Raw genomic sequence first — 16,988 nt, forward strand, 5'->3', positions numbered from 1 at the left:
CCTCAATGACAATACACCAATAGATCTGCAGGCTCCTCTCCAAGTGAAAAGTTTGCTCTTGCGTCTTGCTCCAAAGACATGAACTTACCTTCTCCCACCTTCCAACAGTTTTTTTTTGTCAAATCACCTTCCAACATTTTGCCGACTATTTAAAAGAGCATAGACCAACAGAAAATAGCTGCCCCAATTATCATTCCATTTTTATGCAAAAAAATATATATATCAACTGTCAAGAGAACCAAGTCAATGCAAAACCTCAGCAATATTAGCTCCCAAGGGAGCAAAGGATTAACCTCGAAGTCTTTAACATGGAAAAGCAACTTGAAGCAGCGTATATAAGAGATGTTCCACAATGTAGAAATTTTCTAAAGCCACCAGCTTTTTCCAAAGAAAAGAAAGGGCCAATAAAGCTGCACTTCCTGAGTCATACAGGAATTACCAACATCCATATAACTACTTAATTTCCAGTAGAACACAACAAAATTAATATAACTCCATGCGCACTACAAGTTCAAAAATCTGTAGCATCAATAATTTATAACTTCATTATCTAATCCATAGAAAGGTTAATATATCCAACTAATCCAGAAAACAGAAAGTAAGCAGTTCAATACTTCTATTTCTATCTTTCAAATATGACCATCAGTAACATATATCATTCTGCATTGCCACATTTCTTAAATTTTAACATTCATATACGTGTAGGAGTAGCCTGAAATACATGTTATTAGTAAAACACTAAAACTGAAACTGCAAGTTAGACTAAATAATATGATTACTCAAAAATCCAAAACAACGACATACATAACGAAACTTCAATGTTTAAGCTTGTGTTAGGTGCATCAGATCAAGGTGAGAACACTGCGCATGAAACAGGGAAGCGTAATGCAAAATAAATTATAGTATTTGAAAAATACAGATACTAAGTGCAGCCGGTTTACTTCTCAAAGACATTAACTTTGACTTCTATAAAAACAAGGTTGCAGCACAAGTCCTACTTTTAAGAATTATTCCTCCTGTTGCCAGCCACAACCTCACAAAGAAAACAATAGAAAAATGGGCATAGTTTGATGAACAGATTTAATTCGGGCAAAGCACTAGAAACGACACTAATACACAAGACAATGCCACTGACTAGTAGGCTCTGGTTGATGTCTTTTTTGGCTTCTTCACAAAACTCAGACGGATCTTTTTAAGAGTTCTCCTCTTCCTTGCCATCTTTTCAGGCAGCGTCTCGCGCTTCTTCTCTTTCTTTGTGACAGTGGGTTTCTTTGCAAATCTTGGGTCCACCTTGTAATTGCTAGGCGGTATAGCCAGAATTCCATTACCCTCGGCTTCCTTAAACAGATCATTCGCCTTATCAGATTTCCCATGAGCACGTAACTTCTTTATCAACAGATCATACGTCTTAGTCCCAGGTTTGCAACCATCTTTCTTCATCTTAGCAAACACACTCATGGAATGATCAATTCTCTCTATTCCACACAAAATTGTCAGAAACTCATAGTAAGCCTTCTTAGTAAGAGCATCTCCAAACCCAGCAGATTTCATTCTATCAATCATCTCGTCCCCCTCTCCAACCCTAGCAGCCTGATACAAACTTTTAATTAAAACAAGAAACGTTGTCTCATTCGGACTACATCCCCACTCACCCATTCTATGAAACAAACTCACTGCATCCTCAGTCTTTCTAATCTTACACAAGTTGCTAATCAACACATTAAATGTTTCCACATTCCGTGGAACACCTGCCACATCCATTTCAACTAACACATTCTCAGCCTCAGATTGAAGCCGAAATGGATCCTTTTCCCTACAAAGCTTACACACACAATCCAACATTGCATTATACGCAACAGCGCCAATCTCAAACCCTCCCCTATTCATCTCCCCAACTAACCTCTTAGCCTCATCTAATTTCTTATCAACACACCACCCTTTAACAAGCAAATCACAAACATGTTCATCGGGAAAAAACTCATTAGCCAAACTTTTAACCAATTTCTCAGCATAACTAGCAAAACCATGCTCACACAATTTCCCCACAACTAATTTCAAAGAATCAAGATTCCTAACAAAGCCATAATCTTTCTCCATAGTATCAAAAAAAGAAACTACCTTAGCAGGCCTCCCCGCTCGAACCAACCGATCAACACAAGCTCCCAATGTCTTATCCCCTACCACACCTTTATTACTTTCAAGAACCTCATTAACTGCCTTAAAATCCTTACGACGTCCAAAGTAACTAACAAAATACGATATAATTTCATCGGTAACAACAAAATCTGATCTTGATGAGACCCATTTCAAGAATCCAAGAATGGACCTGCCTGCTTTGGGGGAAAGATCGAGTGTGGCAAGAATCAATGAAGGGGTCAACTTAACATGTGAGTAGCTCAAATCGAGACGTTGAGGGAGCGAAATCGAGGACTCGGAAGACGATGGGGGCTCTTTGTTAAGCTCATTTGAGAGAGAATGGGGTAATTGGGTTTCTTCATTTTCTTGATTTGGGGGAGAAGTGGAGAAGGGTTTAAGAGAGATTAGTGAAAAGGGGTTTTTGGGGAGAGGGTTTGGAGAGAGAAAGAGGGGTTTAGAGAGAGAAAAGAGGGGTTTTTGGTGGTGGGGTTGGAGTGAGTGGTGGGGTGGGGTCTGAGGGGGGGTGGTGGAGAAGTGGCGGAGGAAGAAGGTGCGGAGGTGGAGTGGGGTTATTGGGGTTGTGGGGCGTGGCATTTTCATTGAGTTAGGCCGCGGAGAGAGAGAGAGAGAGAGATGACCTAGGAGAAGGGAAATGATGAAGGGGAAGTGATGCAGGGTATGAATAAAACGGTGTCGTTAGGTTTGTGAAATAGGGGTTTAGGGTTGCCAATGCAATCAAATCAATTCGTAGGTTGAATTATGAAATAGTTTAAGGGTGATGCTAGAGACCCAAAAAAAATTCCCAAAATTTTTTACCGAATGATGTGGCGAACATTGTGGAATATTATGATTGGGTGATTGATGAATCTGCAGGAGGGTCTCATTATTATGGGAGTGAAAGCAACCAATCACACTATGACACATTATTTGGAAAAAAAATTTGGGATGATTTTTTGGGGTCTCTAGGAATTTCCATAGTTTAAAGAGAAGAGGCTGCATTTTATTACCACATATATATATTTTTTACTATTCTTATGTTATAATTTTTGGTTTGTATAATAGATATAATCAGAAATAGTGGTTTCTGTCAAAAGAAAAGAAAAATAATCAGAAATAGTGGTATATGTACTTTATTTAAATTATATGTTATATTTATTAGTATATATAGATATAGATTCAAAAATTTTAAAATTCTTATATTCACTTAAATTTATAACAAATCATTTTTGAAGATTTCCAAGAAAATACTACTAGAGTACTATATGATCGACAAAAAAATAAAAATAATACTCCCTCTGTCCCCCTGAGTTGTATACATTGGGGGACGGGGACGCGGCACGGACTTTAATGCTCCTGTAAAGTATAGTTCTATAATTTATTTTTAAGATTTTTCTTTTCTGAATAAAAATTTGAATGTTATATTTTTATTCAGAAAAAGAAAATTTTAAAAATAAGTTATAGAACTATATTTTACAAGAGCATTGAAGTGTGTGTCGAGCAGTGAAAAAGAAACTTATAGAATTAAATGGGATAGAGGGAGTAACAACATATAAATAGTGACAAAAGTGGTTGTGCTGAGGTTCTTCTCGCTTCGAAAAAGAAACAGTGATTCTACTTCTCCCATCTGAATTAAACATGGCAAAAACCTTAGACACTTGATAGAACAACACACACACAATTAGACAGTTGTGTATGTAAAAAGTGAAACTTTTTTATTAGTCTAACATATATCAATCTTCAAAAGCTCAAAAATGTTGAGAAAGGGTGGAGCTTTATTGCTAAGAAGACCATTTTGCAGCAGCAGTGATGGCTTCTCAGGCCCTTCACAATCAAAAGTCAAGATCTTTGACCGCAATCTCAAACGGAAACAGGTTTCTTGGAAACCCCATTTCTTGAAATTCTTTGTTTGTGCCCCCAATTCAATTTCTTCTAGTTCTTGGGTATTTTTGTTTTTACTGAAAGACATGTCCCCATTTTTGGTTTTTGAGATTTGGCAGTATGGCTTTTGGTTATATGTGTTTGCATAATGCTTAATTCTTTTGGGTAAGGTGAAATTCACGAGAATTTAAATGTCTGAGTCCCTTGATTTCTTGTTAAAAAGAGTGTGGTCTGAGGAGTATCTACTAAGCGAAACTATAGGAATTGTCTGATGCTTAATTACTGATGTTACTACTCATATACAATGCCTAGTTATTGATGTACTGGTTTATGATCTTTAGTTATTGACTTATTAATAAAATTGTTAGTTACTTCAGTTAGTAATCAGTGATGTATAATCACAGTAACATGTCACTTCTATATATTTGTTTTTTGAGTTGAATTGTTGACGATCCACAGATAATTGTTTTTAGGGAACACTGTTTGATCTTACTTTTAAGTTTTATCAATTAGTTGAATGGAAAGTGAGAAGCTGATCCAGAAAACATAAATATATACAAGCTCATGTAAAGTCTGTGTAAGGCACTGACTGACTATGAGTAGTTGAGTACTCTCCAATATGCTTTTAATTTTATGAATTTAATAATGTTGTAGAAGGGATGTAATCATCCCCTACTTAAATTTGTTATTTGGCCCAAGTTATGTTGTACTAACAAACGACAATGGATTAGTTCAAGTTTGGCTTCAATTGTACAATATAGATGTAAAAGCTTTATCATTGCTGCTATTTTTTCGGATAAGCAAAGTGGTGCTGTAGAGTTTTTGGACTGGTGGAGAACTTACTATTAAGTATGACTGAGAAAAACTAAAAAAGTAACTTGTAAGAAACTCTCTCAATTGTTTTTGTAGATGAAGTTTCGTTAGACCATAGGCAATATATGGGAAAATGAATCCATATTTAAAACATAATAACTGCCTTTTTGCCTTAAGGACATGCCATTATGGTTTTAGTCAAAACACAACTTTGCATTTAGTTTAAAATTACGAACTTTCTTGTTAACCAAGTAGTACGCATACTATAGTTCAACTTTTATATTCTACAGAATAATAAACTAAAGCCTGAAGTTCATGAACTAAACTAAACTGTGTTTTTTAATAAATGATGTAAATGTATATATTCAATAAGTATAATCTTAATCAATGCCAAACTTTAGAAGGTAAATGGCATAACCTAGCTTGTAGGTTTCCCATCCTTTTTTTTATGTCGCGTGCTTTATCAGTGATATCTTATTATTCAAATTCTCTACTGTAATGCTAGCTCTTTATTTGTAGCGTGATAGGGCTGCATGGTTGATGAGCCCAAAGGATACATTGGTTGATACTGTGGCTGAGAATATCCTGGATCGATTAGAGGTAGTAAAATTCTAAATGATAACTAAACATCCCCTTTTATTTTGTGATGTTATCACAAAAAACTGTAGTGCAACTTTAACAGATGTACAGTTTTTATGATTACCTTCATTGCTTTATATTTGCCATAGTTGTCATTATTATGGTTATTAGTGCTGCTCATCTTCTTGTCATATTACTTCCTCTATATGCACATGTCAAAGCATGTTTCTTGTAATAATAGTATTTTACAACCAGACACCAGTTTCCCAAATCATTTTCGACAAGTAATAGGATAGTGCAGCGATCCTCACTGTTACAGAAAGTGATGTAATGTGCTGAAAAACAGATAAATCTCTGGCCTCCTAGTCAAAAAGCCGGTATAAACAATTAATCTGGTTACGAATTTAATATATATGTAATTATCTTCTGGATAACCAAATTACCCAATATCTCTTAAAGTTCCGGCTTAAGCTTAGTTAGGCTCCTCCAACTATATTTTATATTAAATTTTTGTATAATCCACTCACATCTAAGTTTGTGGATTTCAACTGTGGAAAAGTAGGATCTTGTCAGTATCATATCAATCAACTACTGATTGACTACATAAACCGCACCAGTCATAATTATTTGGAGCACATATGCAATTCACAGATCTAGTGACACAGGATTTGATCTAATTGTTAATCTGTTATTTCCATAATGAAAGTAAGTTCAGCTGCTTTTAAAGTTCTTGATGTCATTCCGAAGTTTTTATCAGTTAGATCTATTTTATATATTCTTTACTTGCTTGTTTAGGATTGCAAAAAGACATTTCCTACAGCACTATGTTTTGGTGGTTCCTCAGGAGCCATTAGGCGTTTGCTACGTGGCCGTGGTAAGCACCTGATTTAGTTAGGATTAATTTTTTTCACCTTTTATGCCTGTACATTAGGGAGCAAGTAATTAACTCTCGGTGATAGTAAAACTGCATTGATTTATTTTATTGTAATGTCTATAATGTTCATGACTCTAATTTCAACAACGACGAGAAGCTGCAAACCAATTGATGACCAATAAGGCAGATATAAAGGCTGCATAACAGAGATGTTATGATTTAAATCATTTTCCTGACTAAGATAGACGAGTTAAATACAGTGCACGAACAGTACCTAGTAGAATACCTAGTAAATATATCGAAATAATTTCTCATTTCCTGCAAAGCAAGTCCCAGCAAGCGTGAATACTTGAAAGAATTATTTCAAGGCCACATGTGATGTTTGTTTGTAATAAAATTAATTTCTTATAAATTGTTGGCGCATGAAATTTCAGTACTTCTGTATATTTTTACTTGAATTATCGAAGTTTTGCTATCGACCAATCGGGCCCAGAACTTTCATTGATATGGTTGATTGAAATAGAATAGTCGATTGATATGGTAATGATACTCCTTATTGTTATATTAGGTGCCATTGAAAAGCTAATCATGATGGATACATCATATGACATGTTAAAATCATGTCAAGCCACTAAATACGATGATAGCATTGAAACATCATATATTGTCGGCGATGAAGAGTTTTTGCCTATAAAAGAAAGGTTTGCCTAGTAATTCTTCATATGGTCTATTCTGAATTATGACTGTTGAAATTCTTATATACGTGAAAATATTACTGTATATGTAAAGTTCTGTAGATCTTGTAATAAGTTGCTTGGGACTACATTGGACAAATGATCTCCCTGGAGCCATGATTCAGGTATGTGTGACGTCTAAAGACATCTTTGAATTTCATAGACAAAGGCGCTCATGTGTTAATTTGTTCTTGCGACAGAGTAGATTAGCGCTGAAGCCTGATGGATTATTTCTGGCAGCCATTATGGGTGGAGAAACGCTGAAGTTTGTATCAGTCATATTCATATGCCTTTGTCAATAATCCAATGTATGTGCCTAATCATTTCCGGTTTCCTTGTAGAGAGCTAAGAATAGCATGCACCATTGCACAGATGGAGCGGGAAGGGGGTATCAGTCCACGAGTATCACCACTTGCACAAGTACAAACCTGTACCTACATTTACCTCAACTCCTATTCATTTCAGTAAACAATTGGACACCAAATATAATTTAAATGTGAACGTTTTGGCTGAATTCTAAAACAACAATTTTCTTACTTACGCAAGATGATACGTTCTCAAGTATTATGATTAGCATGACAGATTTAGGTATGACTGCATGATGCAGGTGCCTTACCTTGTAGCTTCTAACAAAGGATGTGATAGAATACTTTAATACTACCAAATAACCAACTAGCTAAAAAACATTTCTGTTAGTACAGAACTAATGAGTACTAAGATAGAGCATCCTATTGTGTGAATGAGTAGTGATGACATACTTCACTTTCTTATGTATGCACAAAATTCAGTTTATAACTTTTTTGGCAGGGTTCTAAGCAATAATTGGATTTGTTGCAGGTCCGTGATGCTGGAAATCTTTTGACAAGGGCAGGCTTCACGCTTCCAGGTGTTGATATGGATGAATATACAGTTAGATATAAAAGTGGTAAGCATTTGCCCTGTACTTTTGTATTTTGCAAATTGCAATTGTATGTAGTGTTACAGCACTTCAATTATCAAATATGACGATAATTTGGTAATTATGTAACAATCTCAGAAATAAGGTATAATGATATATGAGTATGCACCCGTGTGTAGTTTTTGTTTGGTCTATTTCTGTGATCTGTTAGTCTTTTTTATGCAAGTCTAAATATGCTTTCCTTATCTTCACTTCCTTTTCATTTGCTTGCTGTGTATAGCACTGGACTTGATAGAGCACCTGCGTGCAATGGGTGAAACTAATGCTTTGGTACAAAGACACAAGGTGTTTACTGTTAATTCATATGCTACATTTCGATCTTAAAATCGAAGTACTTGCGTTATATGTGTAACCTTGATATTTTTGGTTTCACAATATAACTTTCCTGTTCAGATCTTGAAGAGAGAAACAGCTCTGGCCACTGCAGCTGTTTATGAGTCAATGTTTGCAGCAGAAGATGGCACTATCCCAGCTACCTATCAGGTGAATTTTGTACTAGTTACCAGTTTTTGTTGACTGAAAGAGGCTGTGATTGAACTAAAAAGAGGTCGAAAGAGATGGGCCATGTGCTTTCTTGTTCATGATGAATGACTCCCATGCCCCCATCTTCCCTCGCCCTAACAAGAAAGGAGATAAAAACTATCACCCCCCTCCCCCCCCAAAAAAAAAAAAATATATTTTTGCTTTGTTTTATTTACCCCTTGGTCTTCGTGCTACTCTTAGTTTTGCATATTTTGCCAAAATGAAGCTTAAAGTTCCCATACCTAAGTCCAACCGTCAAGTGTCTGACATGCGCACTAGTGGTGAAACAAAAAGTTGGGATGAAATAAGCTTTGTCAATTTGATTCTTTTGCAACCTATATTTAATTTTTACTGTGGTTGTAGATTATATACATGACTGGGTGGAGGGAACACTCTTCTCAACAACAGCCCAAGAGAAGGGGTTCTGCCACTGTATCATTCCAGGACCTTCAGAAGCAGTTTGGCAGCAATACCAGTAGCCATTGAGTTCTCTCACCTTTCCCTCGATCATTCAAATGAAAGTGAACTGCGTCCTTATCTTCAAACACAGCAGACATTTAGATACTTCCCCTATGGGGAGGGAGACGGATAGATTTTTATTTGCATGCAACGGTGCCGTTTAAGGCTTCTCTTTGGTCTAAAATAAGTAAGGCTTGGACTTGGCACGGTTATAGGTCTTTCAGAAACACATTTTACTCAAAGAAGTTGGAACTATATAAGGCATGATAAAGAAACAGAATTGCCTTGTTTGATTCTAAACAAAAAGTACTAACATGTTGATGAGACTTATTTGTCAAAGAAGTACTGTTACTTCTGACTGTTTTGCTGAGATTCTTCTGTTTTAACTCCATGTGAAAATGACAATTGCATAGGAATCAAAGTTATCTTGTGCTTACCAAAATATTGTCTTTGCGTTGTTTAACAGAGGTCGATGGACAAGATGAGCATGTGAGTGTTTAATTATAAAAAAAAATTATTTTTTGTTTTGGATAATTTAAAATCTTATGCTCCAAATAAATTATTATTGCAAAATGTGTTTTCACATACTCTACAATATATGATGAACATATAACATAAGCATACATAAGTATATTAGACATAAATAAACCAGATCTATATGAAAATTTTATTGATAATTTGCTAATAACAACTATAAAAAGTCTCAAAAATATTGATATTTATTATATAAAAAAAATTTCACATCAACTGGGAAAATAGTGAAATAACCATTGTAGAAAGGTGGAAAGAAAATTTCAAGTTGCATAAGCAAAACCAGCATATACAAGTTTATCCTATCTAACAAAAGACCTGAAATACAAGCCACATACTTGTCTGCCATATTATCATGCTCCCAGCTCAACTTAAACTCCCCTCCAACACACAACACTTTTAACACATATGCATACACACACAATACTATAATGGAAGTGACAATCCAGTCTCTTACTGCAACAAAGTTTCCATTTTTTGATTGTAGGCCTTCTATTCTTGCTAACCATTCTTTTACATTTTCTGGGTTCAAGAAATCACCTAAAGAGCTTCAAGAATGCCAGCAGAGGAAGCTCAGAATGCATGCTTCTGGTGATGAATGCACTTCTACCAATGATGAAGATAGAGAAAGATGGCTTCTTCATTCACTTGGTGTGTATGTAATTTTGAATTATGGTCTTATTTGTTGTGTTATGATTGGAATTTAGTTTTGTTTCTGGGTTATCAATGTTTGTGAATTTTTTATGATAATTAAACACTTGTGCACCCGTCTTGCCTTTAATAATATTCAAACCCTCGACTTCTGGTAAGCGGAGGAATTAGTGTATGATTTACTATGTGGGATAGTGGAAGTTATCTGCATTATGATTTTAGGGCCTATTTGATGTACCTCTTAGTTTAATTCATTATTTCACCCTTTCTGAGGATTTCCATTTGGTCCAATCTGCAACTAAACATACCAGTGTATCTCCTAGAGTCTACCTCAAGGAGGGCAGAGCTTCCGCCCACTCTGTAGAGTAGTTGTTATGTTGATTCTGCAAAGACCCCCAGCTCTGACGATGCAATTACGGTATTAATAAATAAAAATAAAAAGTGAATTAGTCTGGTAGACAAGGAACATGATAATTAAAGAAGACGAGATGGAAACTAAAAGTCGAACTCCAGGGAGGGTAAGATGTGAACAGAACTTACGTCCACTCTGTAGAGTATTATGTTGTTTCTGCAAGGATCCCCAGCTCTGACAATGCAATTTCGGGAATAAATATAGGAAAAAGCGAATTAGTCTAGTAGGCAAGAACATGACAATTGAAGAAGATGAAGATGGATATAAAAAGTCTTTTGTTCACATATTTTTTAGTTGGGATGTTTCCGATTCTGACAAACTTGCAAAACGGTACTCCAAATACTTGCCACACTACCATGAGATATGTCATATATGTTCACTACCATGCTGTAATGTTATGTAATATGGATATCTTGTCTGCACGGAAATAATAATGAGTACATTTGTATAAGTCAGTGTATACTTGTTAGCTTATAACAAATCAGTTTATCAACTCGCGGTTGGTGTTGGTTCATGGGATCTATTACCATTGGATTATTTCCTTCAGATAAACCAGGAAGGCGTCAGTTGCTTGCTGTTGGGTCAGCAGCAGTCCCTTGGATGTTGCTGTCGGACCAAACAATTTCATGTATGAACCTCTCTTCTGTTAAGGAGTTCCAGTTATAGTGCGACTCACAAAAATGAACTTAATTTATATGTATACAATTTACTCAAAGAATGCCTATGATAATGGCTGATATTCTAAGACAAAACCTTGATAGTTGATATGGCTCAGTTGCTGCAGAATCAAAGAAGGGGTTCTTAGGAGTTACGGATAAGAAGGACGGGTATTCTTTCGTCTATCCATTTGGGTGGCAGGTAGGTGGTGTCACATTGTTGCTTTTAACACCGCCAGAACTTAACAAGTTTACAGTTTCTTCAACAAACTTAGCTTTGTAGTGTGTCTATTTTCGAGTCAGATCTTTGTTGTTCTACCTTATATTGTCATTGTTTGATCTTTACTACCTTTCCTTTATTTGAGCAGGAGATAGTAATTGAAGGACAAGACAAAGTATTCAAAGATGTTATCGAACCACTGGAGAATGTCAGCGTAAATGTATTTCCAACTAGCAAAGAGGACATTCATGACCTTGGCTCACCTCAAGATGTATATTGTACCTCCTACTTTCTATATCCATTACTATTACTTTTGTGTATCAGAATGTAGTGAGGATGTTTAATCTTCTGTTTTAGGTATAAATTTATCATGAATTATTGATTGTTTATAGGTTTCTGAAGCTCTCATAAAAAAGGTATTGGCGCCTCCTTCGCAGAAGACAAAACTAATCAAGGCAGAAGAGGTGAACATACTACCAAATATGCAGTTATTATATGAAATTAATAGAGAGCTATGGTAAATTAATTTCTCTTGCAAGGACAGATCCATCTGATAAGCATAATTTTTTACCAGTCTTAAAGATGGTGAAGTATGATGCCTAGAGTAGTTACAAATTATAATTCTCTCCCCCTCCTTCCCTCCCTCTCCTTCCCTCCCTCTCTCCCTCTCTCTCTCCCTCCCTCCCCTCCTCCCACTTCTCTGTCTCCCCTCTCTCTCTCCCTCTCTCCCCTCCTCCTGCACTTCTCTCTCTCCCTCCCCCTCCCCCGCTCCCTCCCCCCCCCCCCTCTCCGTCTGGGCGTGTTTTTTTATTTTATGCTTTGCAATTTGACTACATAATGTGCTTCCAGATTCCTATATCTGCATTATATATCTGTACATGCACTTGATTATGTTGCATTATCTTCTCATGTTACAGCATGATGTTGATGGAAAGACTTACTACACATTCGAGTTTGTTGCCAAAGCTCCAAACTTCACTCGCCATGCTCTCAGTGCAATTTGCATCGGAAACGGTAACTTACATAATGTGTTCACTAACAAGTTCATTCGCTTAAGAAGACTATTTGTAAATAAGCTCTTTGTCACAGCCTTAGAATATAGTATTGTCTGATCTACCAGTGTAACCTTAAGAATCTGGCTCCAATCTGAGAACTTAAAGTTCATACTTGAGAAGTTAAAAATACTTGTATCTAGTTCATGTGCATCAGATCACCTTATAAGCTTCACATTTCGTTAAGCTGTAACTATACATCATAGACAACGACTCTCTGATGCAGGAAAGCTCTATACCGTGACAACGGGAGCCAATGAGAGGAGATGGGGGAAGATGAAGGACAAACTGAACACTGTGATCGATTCCTTCAAAGTCTTCACAGTCTATGAAACATAGTTTCGCTCTGCAGATGTACACTATTCGCAAATCCAATTGCTTCGGAGCTTAAAAATTAACTAGAGACCTCTGTATTACATATGAGCAATTTTGTCATGTAAAATCTGGTACAAGCTGTTTTTTTGTATAAATATAATGGTAGGCATATACATAAGCACAAATCTTGAAGATCTGTATCGCAATGGGATTGTTTCGTTATCTTTAGCTATAACCTTGTCGTAATATATTTGCAGCCATCTTTGTACAAAGTTTATCAGATTTCTGGCAAAAGTCCAAGAATGAAGCCGAAAATCTCACGTCTGAGTACATGTTATTGCTAGTGTATCAAGGTCTACATAATAATGAATAGAAACGCCCAAAAGGAAACTAGAAAAACATGCCTGTTACATGGGATCAGCTGGCTTTCTTAACAAACTTTCCTTTTATATTTGTGACTACTGGTGTGTCAACTTGGAATGCCATGCTCAACACAGAATCTGGCACTGGCGGCGTAGCGCCAAACAAGGTAGGCGCAATGGGTTGCGTGCCCGGAAACTGACTATTAAATGCCACAAGAAGAGATGCAGGTGACTTCTGATTGTTCTTTTGGTAATGGACTAGTGCTTTTGGGAACACAAACATTTCACCTTTCTTGCACACCTTGGAGATGAGTACATCTTTTGTGGTAATAAAACCCATCTCCAGTTCGCCTTCGAGCACATATGCGAGTTCGGAGGCCCGAGGGTGGAGGTGGGGTGGATTGAGGCCGCCGCCAGCATAGTCAATGCGAGCCATTGAAATACCAAGAGCATTGAGTCCAGGGAGTTTCATAACACTGGCCGGAGTCACCGCTGAACCCATTGTGGTATTGATAACTCCTGGCACGGCCAATCCCGCAAAGAAGAAATCGTCTGGCGTGACTTGCTCTTTGCACGGGTATCCATTCACCTTGATAGCTGTTTCATACATAAAAAAATCAGTTTGTTACAACTGATATAGGTGTCACTCTCGAACATTGACGAATCACATAATAAACCTTTTATCTTCATTTTAACACTTCCACATTTCTGTGATTTAGTCTACTTCAACAAATAAGGCGCTTAGGCAAGCAACACTCTTATAAACACTCTGTTCGTAATATCATATCAGAACATGCTCATATCATCAGCTAAAACTGGCCTCACCTCAATCTAACCACTTCGACTATAAGAATGTAATCACACTCCATATCGATTCATCAATTTATGATAATGGATGTATATATATTTTCAGACAGGTATAAACATAAGTGTAGCAACAACTCAGAGAATCTTGAACACATGCAGCACATAGAGCTATAGAGGTAACAAATGGATTTAACGTAAATTTTACAAGATTTCAGAGAATGCAGGGACAACTCGGAGAATCAAGAACCAGAAGGAGGTAAGGTGTAACATACTAGATGTAAGATCAGCCACACAAACATCTTGAAGCAAATCTGGATCTGCAGAGACTGAGTTGCAACAAATGGCTGCCACCGCCATCAACACCAACAATCTGTTAAAAGCCATCCGAGAGACGATCGATCTGTTGGTCATGAATATAAGCAGAAGAGTATTTTGTTAGACAGTGCAATACAATATATAAGTGAAAGTATAGGATGTGGAGCAGCGAGACATAAAAGAATGAAATGTGGAGACAAACAAGGGCCATAATCAGAAATAGAGAACAACAGCTATTTACAAGGGCAAGACCATTTCTTCATGGAAACAAAAATCATCAACCATCCATTTTCCCCCACACACAATTATATTACAATTTAAACATCAAAAAATGAGGGGAAAAAAACATTTGAATGCCTAATGATTTTAGTATTTTGTCTGTCATTAAAAACTACGAAACTATATTAAAATTCACGGATCATAAAAAACGCTAAACATGTATGATCTCCATCTATAATTCAAAATTTCACAAGTTTTACAAATCAGAAAACACAAAACACATATTTCTCTTGCATCACAGATTCGAGTTAACCAAAACCAGACATAAAATCACAAAATATTATGCATAAAAATAAATCAGTTACGATTAAACAGAACAAATCCCCTTGATTTTATACTATCTGTATACAGAACGATTGAATACTGTTCTCACCCGAGCGCGAGCCTAAACAAATAAATATCAAACACTAGCTCTCCCGAACTCGCTACATATCTCATTAGCCACACTCTCCTCCCCTAATCTCCTCAACCCACTGCTCAAAACCCCAACCACATAATCATCCTCAGCACACCTCGGCTCCCACCCGCTCCTCCTCATCATCCGATAAATCCTGACCGTCGATTCCACCTCTCCCGCGTTAATTACCGCCTTAATCAGCATTACTAATCCCTTATTATTATCATCAGCAGCAAAATCATTTTCGCATAAACCGTCAATTAAACCAGTGATTTCGACGCTCTTGTGTTTCCGCGCCAAGGCGGAGACGAGCGCGGCGTGGATTGACAGATCGGGAGTGTACCAGGGCTCCGATTTGATGACGGCGAAGACTTTGACGGCGAGCTCCGTGCGGTCCTGGCGGAGGAGCTCGGTGAAGACGGCGAGGAGGTCGAACTTGAGGAGGCGGGAGAGGACGGCGTCGTTTTGGGGGGAGCGCTTGAGGGACTGGACGGCGTGGATGGCTTCGGTGCTGAGGATGCGGCCTTTCATGAGTGGGCCGCGCTTGTCGCGTGGGCCGCAGCGGATGGTGAAGGGCTTTGGGTTGGATTTGTGGGGGTGGGGGAGAGGAAGAGGGAAGGAGAGAATGGAGCGGAGAGAAGAAGAGGCCATGAGCGTCGACTGTGTAGATTCTATTTCAACCGGAGTTCAATGCATTCAGCAGAGCAGGACGGATGAAGTAATTTTTTTATAGAATGAAGAATATTTATCTTAAAAAATATTATTTAACAAATGTTTTTTATTGTCATTTTACAAATTATCATCATTATAATCATTCCACTGAAATTATTACTATTTATAATATGACAATATCATACATAAAGAATTATGATTTAAAAAAATTAATATTCAAATAATTATAATTTAATTCAAAATATGGAAAATTTGTTTCATATTAGGCTTGTTCAGTTTATGGGGATAAAACAAATACGAATTTGCCTATATCCATATCCGGCCAAATATTATCCGGATACGGATAATATCTGGATCCGTTTTTTCAAACATCATCAAAAATCAAATATATATTTTGAGATTAATTAAAAAAAACATATTTTGAACCATTCAACAACAAATGTATACTCAGTCAGAAATTGGTAACATCCTTTAACAAAAATTTGGGTATTCAGACCAAATATTTTGAACGAAATATCAGTTTTAACAACTTATAATTACAAAAACAACACTATCTGTCACAATTTTAAAAAGAAAAAGCTTGATGAAGATAGTTTCATTTTCTCCATTTGCAAGATACTTAATATTTCTTTTTTATTTTAAATATTAATTCTTGTTCAAAATTTATATGATAAAATAAAAAAATATAAAAAAATAATAAATTTATATAAGTATTATATATATAGAGTTAAGTTCTATGGAGTACAAAAAAAATTGGAGTATTGGAGTACAAAGTTTGATAAAATGTAATCTAGTCATCTAAATTTCAATTTTTTTTGTCCAATAATATTTGTAAATATTTGACAACCTGCACATTATGTTCTGCAACATAAAAATCGTGATCAAATGGTAGAATAATTACTTTTATAAATCATAGGACTCTATGTTCTGCAATATAACTAATAAGCAGAACAATAATCTTAATACTTGTTAAAGTTGAAAGATATTAATGATTAATTGACAATTATGTGCAAGACAACCTATAAATGATAGATTATATCAAAATTTGGATAATCAAAGATATTATATAAGATCAAATTAAAAAATTATGATTTGTACTCCAATACTCCAATGTTTTTATGTACTCCATAGAACTTAACTCTATATATATATATAATAATTTTGGATACGGATACGCCTATATCCATATCCGTAATTCCGGATTCGAATACGGATAATATCCGTTTTTTTCAAATTCGGATTATATCCGTTTTTTTCCGAATACGGTAACGGATTTTTCGAACGGATATCAGATTTTTCAGATTTTTTTGACAGCCCTAGTTCTATTAACTTTTTTTAATCAGACATTTTCATCTACCTAGCTATT

At 36.2% G+C, this 16,988-nt stretch overlaps 5 protein-coding genes across 5 annotated transcripts; 2 read left to right on the top strand and 3 right to left on the bottom strand.

The window, feature by feature from the left end:
* Window positions 1–870: 870 nt before the first annotated feature.
* Window positions 871–2,821, bottom strand: LOC108193015 (small ribosomal subunit protein mL104 (rPPR9)). Its single transcript, XM_064078970.1, has one exon. It carries the CDS (start codon window positions 2,734–2,736, stop codon window positions 1,135–1,137), a length of 1,602 nt encoding a protein of 533 aa, XP_063935040.1. The 5' UTR covers window positions 2,737–2,821; the 3' UTR covers window positions 871–1,134.
* Window positions 2,822–3,718: 897 nt separating this feature from the next.
* On the top strand, window positions 3,719–9,104 carry LOC108225046 (putative methyltransferase At1g22800, mitochondrial). Its single transcript, XM_017399848.2, has 11 exons — window positions 3,719–4,007; window positions 5,347–5,427; window positions 6,202–6,280; window positions 6,849–6,981; window positions 7,070–7,139; window positions 7,215–7,279; window positions 7,356–7,434; window positions 7,852–7,939; window positions 8,193–8,257; window positions 8,366–8,455; window positions 8,858–9,104. Exons 1-11 carry the CDS (start codon window positions 3,888–3,890, stop codon window positions 8,978–8,980), a joined length of 993 nt encoding a protein of 330 aa, XP_017255337.1. The 5' UTR covers window positions 3,719–3,887; the 3' UTR covers window positions 8,981–9,104.
* Window positions 9,105–9,763: 659 nt separating this feature from the next.
* Window positions 9,764–13,018, top strand: LOC108227708 (psbP-like protein 1, chloroplastic). The gene is made up of 7 exons (XM_017403010.2): window positions 9,764–10,135; window positions 11,095–11,175; window positions 11,323–11,405; window positions 11,572–11,694; window positions 11,816–11,887; window positions 12,341–12,437; window positions 12,702–13,018. The coding sequence occupies exons 1-7, from the start codon at window positions 9,916–9,918 to the stop codon at window positions 12,812–12,814; spliced, it is 789 nt and encodes a 262-aa protein (XP_017258499.1). The 5' UTR covers window positions 9,764–9,915; the 3' UTR covers window positions 12,815–13,018.
* Window positions 13,019–13,093: 75 nt separating this feature from the next.
* On the bottom strand, window positions 13,094–15,069 carry LOC108227709 (germin-like protein subfamily 2 member 2). Its single transcript, XM_017403011.2, has 3 exons — window positions 14,927–15,069; window positions 14,232–14,359; window positions 13,094–13,749 (listed from the first exon to the last, which is right to left on the bottom strand). The coding sequence occupies exons 1-3, from the start codon at window positions 14,989–14,991 to the stop codon at window positions 13,208–13,210; spliced, it is 735 nt and encodes a 244-aa protein (XP_017258500.1). The 5' UTR covers window positions 14,992–15,069; the 3' UTR covers window positions 13,094–13,207.
* LOC108227710 (protein THYLAKOID ASSEMBLY 8, chloroplastic) lies at window positions 14,819–15,601 on the bottom strand. Its single transcript, XM_017403012.2, has one exon. It carries the CDS (start codon window positions 15,599–15,601, stop codon window positions 14,954–14,956), a length of 648 nt encoding a protein of 215 aa, XP_017258501.1. The 3' UTR covers window positions 14,819–14,953.
* Window positions 15,602–16,988: the final 1,387 nt, after the last annotated feature.

The sequence above is a fragment of the Daucus carota genome, chromosome 6 (assembly GCF_001625215.2).
Source record: "Daucus carota subsp. sativus chromosome 6, DH1 v3.0, whole genome shotgun sequence".
NCBI classification, from domain to species: Eukaryota; Viridiplantae; Streptophyta; class Magnoliopsida; order Apiales; family Apiaceae; genus Daucus; species Daucus carota.